At 52.5% G+C, this 16372-nt stretch overlaps 4 protein-coding genes across 4 annotated transcripts; 3 read left to right on the forward strand and 1 right to left on the reverse strand.

The window, feature by feature from the left end:
* Positions 1-250: 250 nt before the first annotated feature.
* Positions 251-3594, reverse strand: QC761_608830 (uncharacterized protein). Its single transcript, XM_062881304.1, has 4 exons — positions 1790-3594; positions 1687-1729; positions 1497-1632; positions 251-1444 (listed from the first exon to the last, which is right to left on the reverse strand). The coding sequence occupies exons 1-4, from the start codon at positions 2256-2258 to the stop codon at positions 350-352; spliced, it is 1743 nt and encodes a 580-aa protein (XP_062730016.1). The 5' UTR covers positions 2259-3594; the 3' UTR covers positions 251-349.
* QC761_0098120 (uncharacterized protein) lies at positions 2264-3402 on the forward strand (the record flags this gene model as incomplete). The annotated part of the gene is made up of 2 exons (XM_062873068.1): positions 2264-3214; positions 3380-3402. The coding sequence occupies exons 1-2, from the start codon at positions 2971-2973 to the stop codon at positions 3400-3402; spliced, it is 267 nt and encodes an 88-aa protein (XP_062730017.1). The 5' UTR covers positions 2264-2970.
* Positions 3533-6240, forward strand: QC761_0098130 (uncharacterized protein; the record flags this gene model as incomplete). The annotated part of the gene is made up of 4 exons (XM_062873069.1): positions 3533-3776; positions 3851-4822; positions 4910-5593; positions 5646-6240. The coding sequence occupies 4 exons, from the start codon at positions 3533-3535 to the stop codon at positions 5798-5800; spliced, it is 2055 nt and encodes a 684-aa protein (XP_062730018.1). The 3' UTR covers positions 5801-6240.
* A 2269-nt stretch (positions 6241-8509) lies between these two features.
* On the forward strand, positions 8510-13119 carry QC761_608850 (uncharacterized protein; the record flags this gene model as incomplete). The annotated part of the gene is made up of 6 exons (XM_062881305.1): positions 8510-8812; positions 8860-9268; positions 9319-9369; positions 9420-9707; positions 9766-10024; positions 10079-13119. Exons 1-6 carry the CDS (start codon positions 8739-8741, stop codon positions 13117-13119), a joined length of 4122 nt encoding a protein of 1373 aa, XP_062730019.1. The 5' UTR covers positions 8510-8738.
* Positions 13120-16372: the final 3253 nt, after the last annotated feature.

The raw sequence follows: 16372 nt of genomic DNA on the forward strand, positions 1-16372 counted from the left end.
CATTTCCCAGGCCTAGGTGGGTGACGCTTTTTCGGCAATCAGCCTGCTTTTCACTCGGTCTCGTGCACTGAAATATCAGTCTCCTGACTTCTTGAAATTCCGCTAACCAATCAAGCGGTCAGTCTATTCGCTCTGAGTTGCTCTGTGGGCAGCTGGCAACGATCGGAGCGATAGTCAGGTAGCTAAGGAGAGATGTCCACTAAACTGCTGCTCTCGCACAGATTGGGCATAGATTCATGTCTACGTACATCTTGTTGATCAATTGTTTCCGACTTCACAGAGAATTCTTTTCATTACGAATTACCATCTATCAACACCTCCTCGTGCCTACCGATAATCAAACTGGGCATCAAATAATTTCGCTCGCCTTCTTCTCAATATGCGGCTCCGACCCATCATCGCTAGTACAGTAACTCTTCTTGGAGCTTTCCTTGAAAACAGGCACATCAGGAATCTCCTCCTGATCCCTTCGCCCCTTCAACTCCACCGGCTCATCCTCATCCAGCTTCTCCTCCGAGATCATCTTTGGGTTGAACGCCAGTGCTCCCTTGGGGACAAATGTCGCCGCGAACACCAAGACACTGATGATTGTCATCTGCATACCAGCAGTGAACATCAGCCCCTCACGAATGTTACCCCCGTCTGTCCCTCCGGACTCATTGTACACTCGATCTAGATACCGCCCAAGCAAGGTGCCCGAGACGGCGTATGTGACGATATAGAACGAGTACAAGAACGCCATGACGGCGCCGAGGGCTGAGACGTTCTTGTTCTTGGACTCTAGCCGAGAGAGGGACGCCTGGATATACGCAGCAAGCGACACATCACCAGCTGCCCAGCCAAACGAGATGGGGGCAAACGTCGCCGCCACGATCCATGCCTGCCCAACATCATCGACCGGTGGCCTCCAGAACGGGATGTACCAGACGATCAACAACATGATGGCGTCCAATCGAAGCCATGGCATGGGTGTCTGGATGGTATTCGTAAGGAGCAACACAGCCAACGCACCCAACAGTTCACCCAAGTTGGAACCGCCGACCATAATCTGCGACCAGGCCGAGTGCCCGAGATAGCGTCTAGCAACCTGGGGTGCGATGCCGTTCTCGAGATATCGATGTGCGTAAAGAGCGACGGCATAGCCTGGGACCAACCAGATGAACTTCCGCGAGGTGAAGAGGATTCTGCCGCCGACCCAGATAGACTCGCCGAACAGAAACAGGCCACGGAATGCCGCCTTCCAGTAGGCCGGCTTCTCGTGTTGGTGGAGGGTCGACTTTCGCCGCTTGAAATCCAGCTCACTGATGAAGAACCAAATGGTGGCGCAAAATGTGAAGCAGACGGGTGTGACAATGAATGCCTTGTTGTTGCCGAGTTGAGGGATAATGACGAGTGCTGTGATAAAGGCACCTGCTGTACCTGTGATTTCGTAGAAGATGTGGACCTGAAGAGGTTTCAGCTTTTGTGTCCCAACAGAGATGGTAGGAGAGGCTAACAATGGAGTCCATCTTTCTCAGCTTTTGCACATGGCCGCCGACGATATCTCTTGGGATGACTCTTCGGATCAGTTCCACCATGCCATAGGCAATACCACTGATGCAGTAGACTGGGATCATGGCATCGGTGTTGTAGCTAGCCATTGTCAGTGTGGGCTAGGTCACCGTTGGAAGTCATGTCAAAACTCACTCTCCGTAGTATGACCAGTCATTTTTAGGGTGGTTCTCTCGGTCTGGACATCCTCTAGTCAGTCAACTGTGCGGATTCACGATCTGGAAAGCAGAGCACCCACAAGCAGCTGGCATAAAAGTTCCACCCGTTGCAGCGTCGATGATGAGGAGCAACGCCGAGCAAAGTCCAAACACTAACACAGCGCAGGCAAGGACATTCTTGGTCGGGTATCTCTTCACCAATGGACCGATGAGAATACTACCAATACATTGGCAAGCCTGATTCAACCCCGTCAGAAGACCGACACGCTCGAAGGTTCGGCTTGGCCGTCCACTCTGTATTGATTCGTAGTCGTATCGATTGGTGGCCAACGCTACTACTGAACCGTTGAAGGCCTCGAGCCCGAACTTGTAGATCATAATGCCGGCAATGTAGATGGCGATGTTGCGGCGTTCTTGTGGGGTGAAGGCCCGGAGACCATCTTTGAGATCGGCAACATAGCCCATGATGGCGATATCTGCCGCCGTGCAGTCACCGTCAAAAACAAGAGGATGATTAAAGAGAACAGAGATTTGGTCCATGCAAGGCATGGAACGGGGAAGGGTCCCTCCACGTGGTTATAGTCCAGGATTGAGGGGCAAGAGCAACTTATTTTGCTGCGTGGGGATGCAACCACCCCCAAATCCGATGCCGCAAGCACCCGAGGGGGCGGGCCCCGGCCCCTGGGCTAAACGAAGGGAAGGTAGAGATCGATAGTGGCTCGTTTTGTAAGCCTCAAGGGTGCCTGATGCAGGAGCGAGCAGGGGTAGAAAGTCAAGTTACCTTCATGTTTCCACCTCAAAATACCATGTCGTATGTCGTGCGATGATATGCTGACACTCCAGCCGCAGTCCTACATCTTGTCATGACGGCAGAGCAGAGGAGGTGGTTGTGTAGCTGTCTGCAGGACGACAGCAGTCTCACACCGACAGAGAGTGTCTCAAATATCAGGATGCCCCAGGTATGTTTGAACAGAATGTGTCCCATCCGGGACCGACAGGGTGGTCTGGCATGATGTCTCTGATCCGCTATGATCACCGTCGCTGCGTCGCAGTCCAGGTTTGCGGTGGTTCTGTTGGTGTGTGGGGTGGCGGCCAGGAGGTGAAGAGGGTGGAGGTCGCATCCCGACCCCAATCATCAATGACTTGAAGAAAGAGGGTCGCAGTTTGTCAGCGCGTGTGTGGTGTGGATTAATGCCGTGTTTGAAGTGGATGGTCGACGTTGATTTAGAGCCAGACGGTCCAACACGTGGTCTTGGCATCGATGTCGGCCAAGACCACCTCTCATCTCGACACGACCCAAAGAAGAAGCAACGCGCATGGTCTTGTGCAACACCGCGCCAGACCCGGACGTTATAGCGAAGGGTCCACTTTGGTTCTGGTCAAGATAGCAAAAAAAAGCCTGGTTGCGGACCGGGGCGCACAACCACCACCAGAGAGCCGTGGGCCGTTGCGCCTTGCTCATTCGTCATACAAACATCGCCCACATCTGCCCCACGCGTGTGATGGTAAGTGTGATATTACTCTAATCCGTCCCTCGGAAGTCGTTGTCGGCCGATACTTACATGGAATAGCGCGTGCCGACTTGCTTTTGTTGTCCTCGACGCCCTCATGTCGGGACCATCATGAGCCCTGTTGCATTGCACAGGTGTTCCTTCTTCTGTCTCAGCCAGGCCCCATTGTCTTGAGTCTCTGAAAGCCGGCTCCCCCACGCTTCCCTTCCCTTGGGATTTCAACTGTCACGAAACTCCAACTTTGCCTCAAATTTGTTTGACATACAAATCTTCTCCCGTTGGTTATCACTTTCTCTCCGTGGGCTGGATACCATGACCGCCGATGCTGAGGAGCTCTTGATCCGGCCATTCCGGGATGTCGTTGCAGTCGGGACTGCCGCAGTGACAAATGCCGCTTCTCTCGGTCCACACCGTGCTGACGATGCCGATCGCATGTCAAGGGCCGCACAGGCCCTTGTTCGAGAGGGGGAACGAGCACTTAAGAAGCTGCAGCCAGTCTGGGACGACCAGGTACAAAAGCTGGGGGATATCTTCAAGAGAATGATTACACAACAAGGTATCGTGCGGCCGCTGCTCAAAACATCTACTTCTCGCTGTACCATCCAGAAGCTCATCTCAACCCTTATCTAGCTTCTATCGAGAAACGACGTTTGATCCTGGAGGAGCTCCTCTTGGACTTTGACGATGTCACCCATCCGGATGAGTTTGATATTGAGCGCTACTCAGCTCTTCAAACTGCTACCAAAGCCCTCGCCCTAGACATTGTCGAAACTGCAAAAAGGCTGAAGCCCATCATGGAAAATGCACCAGAGATACCAGAAGGGGGATTCCCACCATTACCACCGCTTCCTACCCACCGCTCCCGACCCTGCTCTACTTTTTCTTCTCGACCAAGGGCTCATTCAAAACAGGAGGCAAACAGTAGCTGTGGTGGACGACACGGCGCCGAGCTAACACCACCGGACTCTCCCAACTGTGCCACCCCAATAGCCCAGTTTCAGGAATTCAACATCGATTCCTCTGTCAAACGCGCCAGTCTCACATCTGACTCCTTTCCTAGTCCTAGCACTGTTCGAACAGCACCTTCTCTTCTTTCCAAGAGCAGCAGTCTGACATCTTCATCCGCCCTCTTAGCCACGCCTGAGTCCGCGCTCAACCAGCCCGAAGCAACACCAAACAAAGTGAACTTCCACGAAGCTGTCATGACGCTCCTTCCACCACCAGCGTTGGGCACCGGTGATGAGGACGACCTCGAAACCAGTTCTACGACCAGCAAGAGAAGACAAGGGAGCGTCCTGACTGAACACCGAAAGTCCAGCCGGGCTAACCCTCGTTCTGAAGATTGCAATATCGGCTCTGACAGCACATATCACAAGCTAAAGGGACTTTGTAAAGGAGCAGTCAGATTTCGGAAGGACGGCCATTGGGGCAGCATCAAGATGACAACGGAATATGGCGGTGGCGGCTGTGGAGCGGGTGATATGATGAGAGCGTCTGATGCTATCGTGCCACTACAATACGAGGTGACCAAGGTGGCGGGATGTGCTGAGTGCGGGTATGCACACGATCTGGAGGCGGTTGAGTTGGACAAGAGCCGGAAGCGTGAGTACTTTCGTGACCCCTGAGCCCCTGAACATCGTACAAGGCCGAGGAATCTGGCCGCTAACCATTATTCTTGACACACAATAGCTGAGGGAATCATAATCTCTGAATCCGGACCTCGATATCGATTACGACTCCTCTTCAAATCGCACCTGGGCAAGGGCGCCTCAGGTGGAAGCGCAGACGATTACTATGCTTGTCTCTGGTGCGTCAGCGCAGCTGTCACAGTCCGGGAAAGCGATGCAACAGTCTTTCGGTCAGCGGATGACCTCCTGCAGCATCTCTCCCGACACCCACAACCATTACCCCAGATACCTGGCGTGGCAGTTTGCTATGGACCAAATCCAGAACAAGCGGAGTTCGACCTTCACTTGCCCGACGGCTCCGTCCCAGTGCCCATGCCGGACAACGTCACCAGGTTAGCAACAGCGATCGCAACCAAAGACCACTTCCGACGTCATGGGCGGGGGAAGTTGGAGAAGCCGCCGAGGTACGATGGAGAAATGCTCGAGTTTATGGAAGGGGCGAGGATCATGGGGGTGATGTTTCCTGAGAAGTGGGAGGGGAAGTGGTGTCTAGGGAGACACGATGGGATGTTTGGGGCTTTCCCCTCCAAGGTTATTGAGCTTCGAGTGCCACAAGAAAGTGAGGTTCCAGTGGGCGGGGAGAGCGGCATGAGTGTCTCTACACGGTTGAAATGGACACCTCCCAAGTCCGGGGGTGTGCCTTGGGTAGCGTTTGGGAAGGGGGAGGTGATCACGAATGTTCAATGTAAGTTGAAAGGGTCCATCGGCTTTGAGACATTTCGCTAATGCTTCGACAGGTCTCTATGCGGATTACTGGTGCTGGTATGGGACAAATAGTAAGGGGAAGACAGGGGTGTTTCCGCAGTCTCATGTCGACTTGCAGACTCTAAAAGCGCAAGAGTCAGCTGCGCCAAGACGTCCAAGCAGAGGGTTGAGTTTGTTTGGGAGGTAGGAGATCTCTTTCTAGGCGGCAGTCTGTCCTACAATTGACACTGCTACTATTCCCTCATCACCGCATTCGGTATTCAGGGTTCAGTCCCAGCATCGCCGACTAGCATGGCTGTCTCAATGGTAAATTTGCCCCAAAAGCTTTTCAAGACTTTGAAGAGCATCTCGAACCTTCCCGTGCTTTTCCATCTCCACCGGGGACATTACTTCGTCCTCGCCCTCCAGGAGTTCTATTTGCAACATGGTAAAAACATGCTGAGCGCCAAGAGGCTGGCCATCAGTACACGCATAGGCAGCTGCCGTTCTGGGAGTATTTTGATAGCCCGGCCCTAAACAGCACACACCAAGCAAAGAGCGGTCATATCCCGGCATCAGTTCGATGCACATCCATATTCAGCTGGCCAAGAATCTGGTAAACCTCTTCGGTCCACGATTCATCCACCGTCAGATGCTTGTTCACCCTAATGAGCTCTTTCCAAATTGCTGCTTGCGCCTCCTCGGTAAGTGGCGGGTTTGAAATAGTGACATGGATTCGGCTTTTGAAGGCCTCGTCAAAATCTTGCTTTCGGTTGGTTGTTAGAAATAAGGTGCCTTAAAAGTACTCCAATTTTCTGTGACAAGGGCTGTGATATAGGGCATGGAACAAATAGTTCAATTCCAGTAATAAACTTCAATGGCCTCGAAGTCCATGATGAAGGAAAACTCAGAGTAATACAGTGATCCTGAACGCGTATTTTCTCTCTCGTCAAATGGTCCTTGCCTTCCGTGCCTCAGGCCTCTGCCAAGTCCTTCAATATCTCTCTAGGCCAATAGGATTCCCTTGATACCCGCCTTGCCTCTGATTGCCTGCCTCACTTTCGACGAGAGGCTCACGACTTGCAGTTACCCCTCTACGGTGATATTGGCAGTGATGCTGGTCGTGGTCGCGAGTGGTTGGCCTTTGCCGTGTGACACTGAAAGCCCCTTTTCTTAGCGTCAGATTGTAGACTCCCAAATGCTATCTCCTACCTAGTACTCTTTTAGAATAGCTTACATGTGCGTACAACTGTTTAGACAATACGATCGTCTTTCAGTGAGCTTAGACTTACGCCAATGTATGCTAGCGATTGCCATTGCCCAGAAAAACGGAGTGTTTAACCAGAGATAAAAGGGGCTGTTGAGGAGTGATCCAATCAAGGCACCGGGGTATCTTGGGGTGAATGATTGACCTGTAGGTGCCTGTGTTTCTTATTCTGTTATTGCTAACGCTAACGAATGGGCTTTGAAAACAGTACGTGAGCCTTTAATGAAGAACTGATGGGCTAGCCTTGGTTGTTTCAATATTTGTTGCCCATTCATCAGCATTGTTTGCCCCTAACCCCCCTGTTTTCATTCTCATGGGTTTTCTTGTCATGCCTGAGCCGTCTGCCAGCGCTTGAGGGGGCTCTAAAATGCTGATTGGGGAGCATATGCAGGAAGAGGAGCAAGTGCATATGTCGGGATCCCTAATAATGCATCAATTGGGCCAGCCCAACCGCTCCACGCCTGCACAATCACTTCAGGGACAGTGCCCAGCTTACAAGTTTTGGTCACATCAGCCCCCCTTTCCGTTCGGTTGGCCATTAACGGCCATGGTCTGCCCCTCGGGCGCTGAAGCTGAAGAAACGCACGGCACATTGCATGACTAATGCACGTTCCAGCAAATGGCTTCAAAGAGCACAACACTACCAAAGTCCACCATAAGTCTTGTCGCTACAAACTAGGGCAATGTCGGAAATGCAGCGACCACATCGGTCAAGCTTACAAACGCGCTGCAGAAATACCGCTAACTAACAAATATCTTAAGCCGCTACCTTTTTACTGGGTAGTAAAGTAGCTAATAAGTCGCATTACCTAACCGCTATTATGCACTACTAATTTCCACATCTTTTTAAAGCAGTAGCGCATGTAGTGCGCCGTCGCTATAGGCATACTATAACAACTTATTGGGCATTAACCCAAGACTTATCGGTTCCGTCTCTTCAGCCTATGGATCCAATATCCTACACTGTACGCATCCTTCTAGTACACTCTCCGAACCAGCCGAACTTTGCCTCCTAAGAATCTCTGCCGATTCACAACATAAGGACTAAGCTCCTCCGTAATCATGTTCGTCCCTGTTTCTGGCCCCAGCTCCAGCCAGTCCCTGAAGGCTGCATCACTGTATATTATCCTCCGACGCAAGACCCCTGGATCCGAATGAAGTTTCTTCCCTAAGGATCAGCCTTTGCCTTTGCAAAAAAGACTTTGCGACTGATCGTTCTTCCAAGTTGGCACTTCGTGCTCAACCATCTTCCTTGACAACTTGTGTTGAGTAGAGATACTGACACTTCTTGTGCGGCCTTTGGCTGCACCGATTCACGGCTACTCACTGTTCAACCTTCAGAGGATCCCTCTCAAGCGACGCGTACTGGAATCGTAACAGGGAGGCGCGCGAGTCAATATTATCTTAGCTTGCGCGAGACGGAATCAGGACTGAGATTGATCGTCATGATGTGGAACAGATCAATTTTTGGCTGTCTCAGCAAGACCCCTGCGTCCGCCTGTGGACCAGTTCTGGCACTTGCTGTCATATACGGCATCATCAATCAAGGACCCCCATTTGCTGGTCGGAAAATGACCAGCAAATGTGGGGCTATGCTGTCGCCTCCTGTCAAATAACGGTATGGGGTTCAGACTTGGTTGGTTGTCTTGGGGAGAAAGGTGCAGGTGGCTGGCCGCTTTCGAACCTGGATACCTGAGTCCCACTGCCAAGATATTAATTCCTTACCAGTTGGTCTCCCTGGCTAATTTAACACCTCTAATCTATCTCCCAAACCCCGCATTCGTAGGGAACGCCAGTTCCTCATTTCACATCTCAGATAACCCACTCAGCTCCACATCTCAGATAACCCACTCAGCTCCACACCAACGTCCGGTTAGACATGCCGGTACACCGGATCGGCTTCACAGAACTTTCTGGCAGTCATGGCGCCAGGGACGGACTGTACCGGGTCAAGTATGCGATCAATTCCGATACGGGGACCCGTGACTGACGCGAAGCAGCATCATCTTTGTGCACGGCTTGCGAGGGCATCCGCAACACACATGGGAGGACAACCGGGGCAGGGGCAGTGTGCACAGGGGCAGCGTGGAGAGAGTCAACAAGAACGTGGGAACGGCGACGTCACGTAAACGAAGTATCTTGAAGTCCCTCTTCAAGTCCAAACCATCGTCCTCAGCCTCAATTTCGACCACGACCTCGACTGCCGACAGTAATACGACCGAAGAGAGCCCTAACAAGCTGTTCTGGCCCGATGAGTACCTTACACAAGATATTCCCGAGGCGAGAGTATGGACATATGGTTATAATGCAGAGGTAATCGGCGGGTTGTTCCAGGCAAACAACAAGAACAGCGTGTCGCAGCACGGTCGAGACTTTGCAGTGCGCGTCGAGCGGGAGATCCCAAACGAGGTGGGTGCGCTTCAGTGACTCGGATAGGAGGCTTGCACTAATGATACCAGGACCCGATCTTATTCGTGGCGCACAGCCTTGGTGGCATTATCGTCAAAGATGTACGTCTGAACTGCTTCATACAGTAGCTAATGCTTATGTTGAGTAACAGGCGATACGCCGATCGGATGCGTGTCGTGCGCGAACGAAACTAATCGTCTTCCTTGGCACGCCTCATCGAGGGAGTGCGTTTGCAGAATGGGGCGACATCGCGTCGAATCTAGCTCTTCTGGGACTGCAAGATTCAAACAAGAAGATCATCACGACGCTGGAGGTGAATAGCGAGGTCTTGGACAATATCCACGAGGAGTTTAAGACTATCGCGGACCAGTCTCAAATTCGGATCCACTCGTTTCAGGAGGCACGGGGAATATCAGGCATGAAGGGCTTGCACAATAAGGTACTTTGCCAGCACATCTTGAACGTCCTTCTGAGTGTTAATCGTAAACTCACGGCAGGTTGTAGACGATTTCTCCTCGAAGCTCGATCTGCCGCGATCTCTCGAGACTGTCGAGAGTATCGACGCAAACCACATGCAGATGGCCAGGTGTAGTGATAGGGCAGATCCACAGTACCGCACCATTGTTGGCGTACTCCAGCAGTTTATACATCGTATGGCTCTTGATGAAACCAGCCTCCAGGAAGAACCGTCGACAGCATCCAGAGTCGAGGTTAGTATGGTAGAAACGGGAGGCGGCTCCAACATGATATTGACGAGTTAGTGTAGGAGAGCTCTGCTATAATGGACAGCAACTGTTAACCCTGCTATAGACCCTGCTACTCTGCCTTGCCACTACATTCCGCTCCCAGAGAACCGGCGCTTCGTCGGACGGAATAGGACGCTAGACACCCTCAAAGCGATGCTGTTCATGCGCAAGGAGTCGCGGAAAGCCGCCATTGTCGGCCTAGGCGGTGTCGGCAAGACCCAGGTCGCCCTACAGTTGGCATACTGGACAAAGAAACACCGGCCCGAGTTCTCCATCTTCTGGGTACCGGCATTAAGCAGCGCGACCTTTGAACAGGCCTTTGCCGCGATGGCTAGGAAACTCCCTATCCAAAGCGGCGGCGATGACGATGATCTTAAACAGTCCGTGCGGCGGTACCTGAGCTCCGAGGCGGCCGGGCCATGGCTTCTCGTGGTGGACAACGTGGATGATAGCGATATTTTCTTTGGCTCTGCAGGTATGCCGGGCAGCATTAGCGAGTACCTTCCTGAAAGCGACGATGGCCTCACCCTGTTCACAACACGGTCTCGAGAAGTAGCTGTGTCGGTTGCTGGGAGCGATGTAATTGACCTGTACGAGATGGACCTGCTGGAGGCGGCTGAGTTCTTGGAGAAGTCGCTAATCTACAAGGATATGCTTCGCGATGAAGAGGCGGCAGCACAGCTGCTAAAGGAGCTTACCTACCTTCCCCTAGCGATTACACAAGCGGCGGCCTATATTAATATAAAACAGGTACCCCTTGCCGAGTATGTCGAGTTGCTGCACGGCACTCAGCAGGACATCATCGGCCTGATGAGCAAAGAGTTTCGGGACAATACTCGGTACCCAGGGTCTCAGAATGCGGTGGCGACAACGTGGCTCGTATCGTTCGGCCAGATCCGCAAGTCCAACAACGCTGCCGCCGATCTGCTATCGTTTATCTCGTGCATCGAGCCCAAAGGAATACCTCAGTCGCTGTTCCCCAGCTCCGAGTCGACTGAGCAGCTGGTCGATGCAATCGGGACGTTATGCGCGTACGCCTTTCTAACCAGGCGGGGGGACAGCAAGGTATTCGACATGCACAGTCTAGTACATTTGGCAACACGAATCTGGGCTCAGCGAGAAGGCCTGACGGCAACGACGGAGGTAAAGGCGACTCGACATCTTGCAACAGTTTTCCCATCTGACGACTACGGAAATCGCAATGTATGGAGAGAGTACCTTCCGCATGGTCTCAGGGTATTGCAGCACAGCAAAGAGCTTGATATTAAGGAGAGGTGCGATCTGTTGTTCTGGATTGGACGGTGCTTGAGAGCGGATGGACGGATCAAGGAATCTACTAAGAGTTTGGAAGAGGCTTGCCAATGGAGGATTCGTCATTTCGCCGAAGACCACCCCTCCCGGCTCGCGTCGCAGCACGAACTCGCAACAGCCTATCAAGCCAACGGCCAAGTCAAAGAGGCCGTAGAGCTACTCGAGCAAGTCGTCACCATTCAAGCCAAAACCCTCGCCGAAGAGCACCCCTCCCGGCTCGCGTCGCGGCACGCACTGGCAACAGCCTACCAAGCTAACGGCCAAGTCAAAGAGGCCGTAGAGCTACTCGAGCAGGTCGTCACCATTGAGGCCAAAGCCCTCGCCGAAGAGCACCCCTCCCGGCTCGCGTCGCAGCACGCACTGGCAACAGCCTACCAAGCCAACGGCCAAGTCAAAGAGGCCGTAGAGCTACTCGAGCAGGTTGTCACCATTCGAGCCAAAACCCTCGCCAAAGAGCACCCCGACCGGCTCGCGTCGCAGCACACACTAGCAATAGCCTACCAAGCCAACGGCCAAGTCAAAGAGGCCGTAGAGCTACTCGAGCAGGTTGTCACCATTCGAGCCAAAACCCTCGCCAAAGAGCACCCCGACCGGCTCGCGTCGCAGCACACACTAGCAATAGCCTACCAAGCCAACGGCCAAGTCAAAGAGGCCGTAGAGCTACTCGAGCAGGTCGTCACCATTCAAGCCAAAACCCTCGCCGAAGAGCACCCCTCCCGGCTCGCGTCGCAGCACGAACTCGCAAGAGCCTACCAAGCCAACGGCCAAGTCAAAGAGGCCGTAGAGCTACTCGAGCAGGTCGTCACCATTCAGGCCAAAACCCTCGCCGAAGAGCACCCCTCCCGGCTCGCGTCGCGGCACGCACTGGCAACAGCCTACCAAGCCAACGGCCAAGTCAAAGAGGCCGTAGAGCTACTCGAGCAGGTCGTCACCATTGAGGCCAAAGCCCTCGCCGAAGAGCACCCCTCCCGGCTCGCGTCGCAGCACGCACTGGCAACAGCCTACCAAGCCAACGGCCAAGTCAAAGAGGCCGTAGAGCTACTCGAGCAGGTTGTCACCATTCGAGCCAAAACCCTCGCCGAAGAGCACCCCTCCCGGCTCGCGTCGCGGCACACACTGGCAACAGCCTACCAAGCTAACGGCCAAGTCAAAGAGGCCGTAGAGCTACTCGAGCAGGTCGTCACCATTCAAGCCAAAACCCTCGCCGAAGAGCACCCCTCCCGGCTCGCGTCGCAGCACGAACTCGCAACAGCCTACCAAGCTAACGGCCAAGTCAAAGAGGCCGTAGAGCTACTCGAGCAGGTCGTCACTATTCAAGCCAAAACCCTCGCCGAAGAGCACCCCTCCCGGCTCGCGTCGCAGCACGCACTGGCAACAGCCTACCAAGCCAGCGGCCAAGTCAAAGAGGCCGTAGAGCTACTTGAGCAGGTCGTCACCATTCAAGCCAAAACCCTCGCTGAAGAGCACCCCTCCCGGCTCGCGTCGCAGCACGAACTCGCAAGAGCCTACCAAGCCAACGGCCAAGTCAAAGAGGCCGTAGAGCTACTCGAGCAGGTCGTCACCATTCGAGCCAAAACCCTCGCTGAAGAGCACCCCTCCCGGCTCGCGTCGCAGCACGAACTCGCAAGAGCCTACCAAGCCAACGGCCAAGTCAAAGAGGCCGTAGAGCTACTCGAGCAGGTCGTCACCATTCGAGCCAAAACCCTCGCTGAAGAGCACCCCTCCCGGCTCGCGTCGCAGCAGTGGCTCGCCTACATATTGGAAGCTGCAGATTCCGATAAAGCTAGAGTATAATGTTAGTGGAAGTCATTAATTTATTTTTTTCTTTTATACTTCTCTGTCTTTACCCGGGTCGTAGGGGCAAAGACAATTTTATCCTAACTATACATTCACTGCTTCGTAAATATTCTTCGATCCTCATCTGATTCTCGGCCGTGTCACTCTTTGCGCAATGATGACGCAACGCAATGCAGAGTGCTGTGCAGAGGGTTAACAGATTATGCAATGTCATAGCTTTGTGGGACTTCTTTTTTTCTGCGACGGATTGAGCCTAATGTGAGGGCTTTGACAATCCTGAACCAAAACCACTCCGTTCTGACTCATCTTCACATGCCCGTTCTGACCTTCGCCCAAAGCACCTAACAGCAAATAGAAATTCGCTAGAAATGGCTGAAGACAAGAGGCTAGCCATCACGAGCTAGCGTGCTATCTATCGCGAGTCTAGCTATATCGGCAAGTCGGTCAGCAATTAACCAAAGGGTGGTTTAACACAGGAAGTCCCACATTTTGTATGGGAAAACTAGGTCCTCCAAGTCAGGGGTCTGGTCCCCCACTGTCCTGCAACGCCATGGCTGACAGCACTGTTGAACCTGGACGTGATTACGGTCTTGGTGGTTTAGAAGAAACGTTAATTGAACTGTATAAAACTACCCTGTTTTCCTACCCCTGAGCTCCCCTGAGCTCACCTTACTGCCCGTGAACTAAACACTTAAAGAACCGACTTCAAGCCAGCCTACTAACAACCCTACTAACCCACGAGAATCCGTAGAGAAATGGTAAAACAGAGTGCATAAGCTAGAATGGACTTTGCATAGGCTTTAAGGAGATCAGGGCATATCTTGGGGAATGTATGCTTCAATCGGTAATAGTTGCCCTTTCGGCTTAGCCGCCGGACGTTAATAAATTATTATTATTATTAGAGCTAGCAGCTCGACTCTTAAGCCTGCTCTCTTCCCCTTCCTCGAAGTCGTCTTTCCGAGCCCTTCGCCCTCTCTCTCTGCGACCCCAACCACCACGTTCCGCTCTCGATTCGTCGTTTTTCTCGCCAACTTCTTCTTTTCTTACACCTCTCCCCGTTCCACCATCGAGTCGCCACCATGCCGGTCGGGCAACATTGGCAAAACCGCACCGCGCCGTTCCGGCTCCCCGCGCTGGCTTGCTTGTCTTGCTGGCGCGCCTCTATGCATGTACTTCAGACGTTATGGGGCCGACTAATCTTGGGCCCATTTTCCGCAGCCGCCTCCAGCTTACAAAACCACAGTTGCTGGATGCTGTTACACTCCCCCATCATGGATACCTTTAGCGGTGTGACTGGAGCACGATGCGGCAGCGTCATGCATTTAGCCAGCAGCCCGCCTTCCAACTGCCCAGGACTGAATGGCATGCCCAGGTAGCGGAATCTGTTTCCCGGCACACCTAGGGTCAATCCCATAGCAGGCTTGAAGCATATTGCAGGGCGCGTCACAGCACGGCTAAGAAGTGTGAAAGACATCTACTGTAGAGGGACAATCCTTTGCCGTCCAGAATAATTAAGTTCTGAGTTATCGCTCCGTTGCTCGATGGACAGACTTCTTGTAAACGCAATAAGAACTCGTTGCTGTCCACCAAGCACTTTCCTATATGTGCTAATTCCTGGCTCTTAGATTAGTTTTCGATTCGCTGTCTAGACGCCCTAGTAATTGCTCTTCTACTTCGAAGCCCGAAATACGAAGGTCACCGTGTTATGATACGGCAATTACTGAATTGTTCCGGACTTACCTTTCTCAGCACCTATCCCCAACCCAAGCCTCGACTTGATCACTTTCCACCACATTCCACAAGCCTTCCTACATAACCAGTGATTTACCCTCAGCAATATATCACTTTATCCGTGCCGACGACTGGCAGAACCACAAGATGGGGCTTATCTGGTTTCCAAAGTTATTGACTACCTGAGCCTGGTCTTTCCGAGCATTTGCAGCTGCGGTATGGATACCGGACAGCAGTTCCTCGAGCAATTTGCGGGGCCCACGCAGCACAGTCTACTCGACTACTACCTACCTAATTACACTAGCTCGGTCGGCTTCCGTCTCATCTACCTCTATTTTAGCGAAGCAAAGTACTCCGAGCTTAGCATTCTCCTCAGCCAACTACTTATCTATCGCTGTAATAGACTCTGCAATTTCGGCCTCCTTCCGTGATATCGTCGCCATCATCTCTTCGGTCACTTGCGTCTATTAAAGGGAGCTATACCTATCTATAGTTAAAGTCCGCGCTATAACGAGACCGGGGGTCTAACTTACAAGGTCGCGATGGAGACAGCCGAAGTGAGAGTGATCTTACAGTACTGGAGCTCCTCCGATATGGACTTGACGCGGCCCTGTTTGAAGAAGCCAACCATTGCGCGATCCTGCAAAGAGAGCTTCCCATCCTTACTATGTCGGGTCCAGTGACTCAGATCAATCCGGAACCTGTCGCAAGACTCTTCGAGACTTCTACCTACACAATTTGTCGGCGTTTCGCTCATTCCACTCGGTTTATATTGACGAGTCCGGATGTGATAATCGGGTTGGGTTTAGGCGGATGGGATGGTCTCCCTTGGGAGTGGCGCCAGTACAAGTCGCTCGGTTTCACCGCAATCAGAGATATCAGATTCTGCCGGCCTATACCCAGGATGGAATCGTCCTTGCGCGTATGTTCCAGGTGTCAACCGACAGTGCTGCGTTTAAGGATTTCGTTAAATAACTACTGTATCATTGCGGTAGGTGGCCAGAGCCAAAATCGGTCCTTGTGATAGACAATGCGTCCTTCCATCGCTCGGATCGGCTTGAGCAATTGTACGCTGAAGCTGGAGCAAAGTTACTTTACCTACCGCCTTATTCATCTGACTTGAATTCTATTGAGGAGTTCTTTACAGAGTGGAAGGCGTTCATTCAACGAAACCGACAATGTTATAGAGACTCTCCACACTAAGAATTTGGAGCCTTTTTAGAGTCATGTGTTGAGACACTAAGCGCAAGGAAGCGGAGTGCTGAGGGTCATTTTCGTCACGCCGGTCTTTACATTGAGAAACTATGAGAAACTACGTAGCGTTCTATTTTCCCATAAAGCAATAAATTTATCTTCTACGCTGCATTTTCCTGACTGGTCCAGGTCTTGATATCACGGACATATCGTCGTACGACGCCGGTCTTCACACCTTTCTTAACAAAGAACTCAGCATCCTGGATCTGCCCGCAGCCACGCCACAGTTCTTTGTGCATTTCTACTAGCCCCCGAGCCCGCCACG

This window comes from Podospora bellae-mahoneyi, chromosome 6, assembly GCF_035222275.1.
Source record: "Podospora bellae-mahoneyi strain CBS 112042 chromosome 6, whole genome shotgun sequence".
Lineage (NCBI taxonomy): Eukaryota > Fungi > Ascomycota > Sordariomycetes > Sordariales > Podosporaceae > Podospora > Podospora bellae-mahoneyi.

Coding starts and splice junctions, on each gene's coding strand:
- QC761_608830 (XM_062881304.1), bottom strand. CDS start 2,258: ATGCCTTGCATGGACCAAATCTCTGTTCTCTTTAATCATCCTCTTGTT. Junction 1,730..1,789: donor AACTTTTATGCCAGCTGCTT/GTGGGTGCTCTG, acceptor GAGGATGTCCAG/ACCGAGAGAACCACCCTAAA. Junction 1,445..1,496: donor TGAGAAAGATGGACTCCATT/GTTAGCCTCTCC, acceptor AAACCTCTTCAG/GTCCACATCTTCTACGAAAT.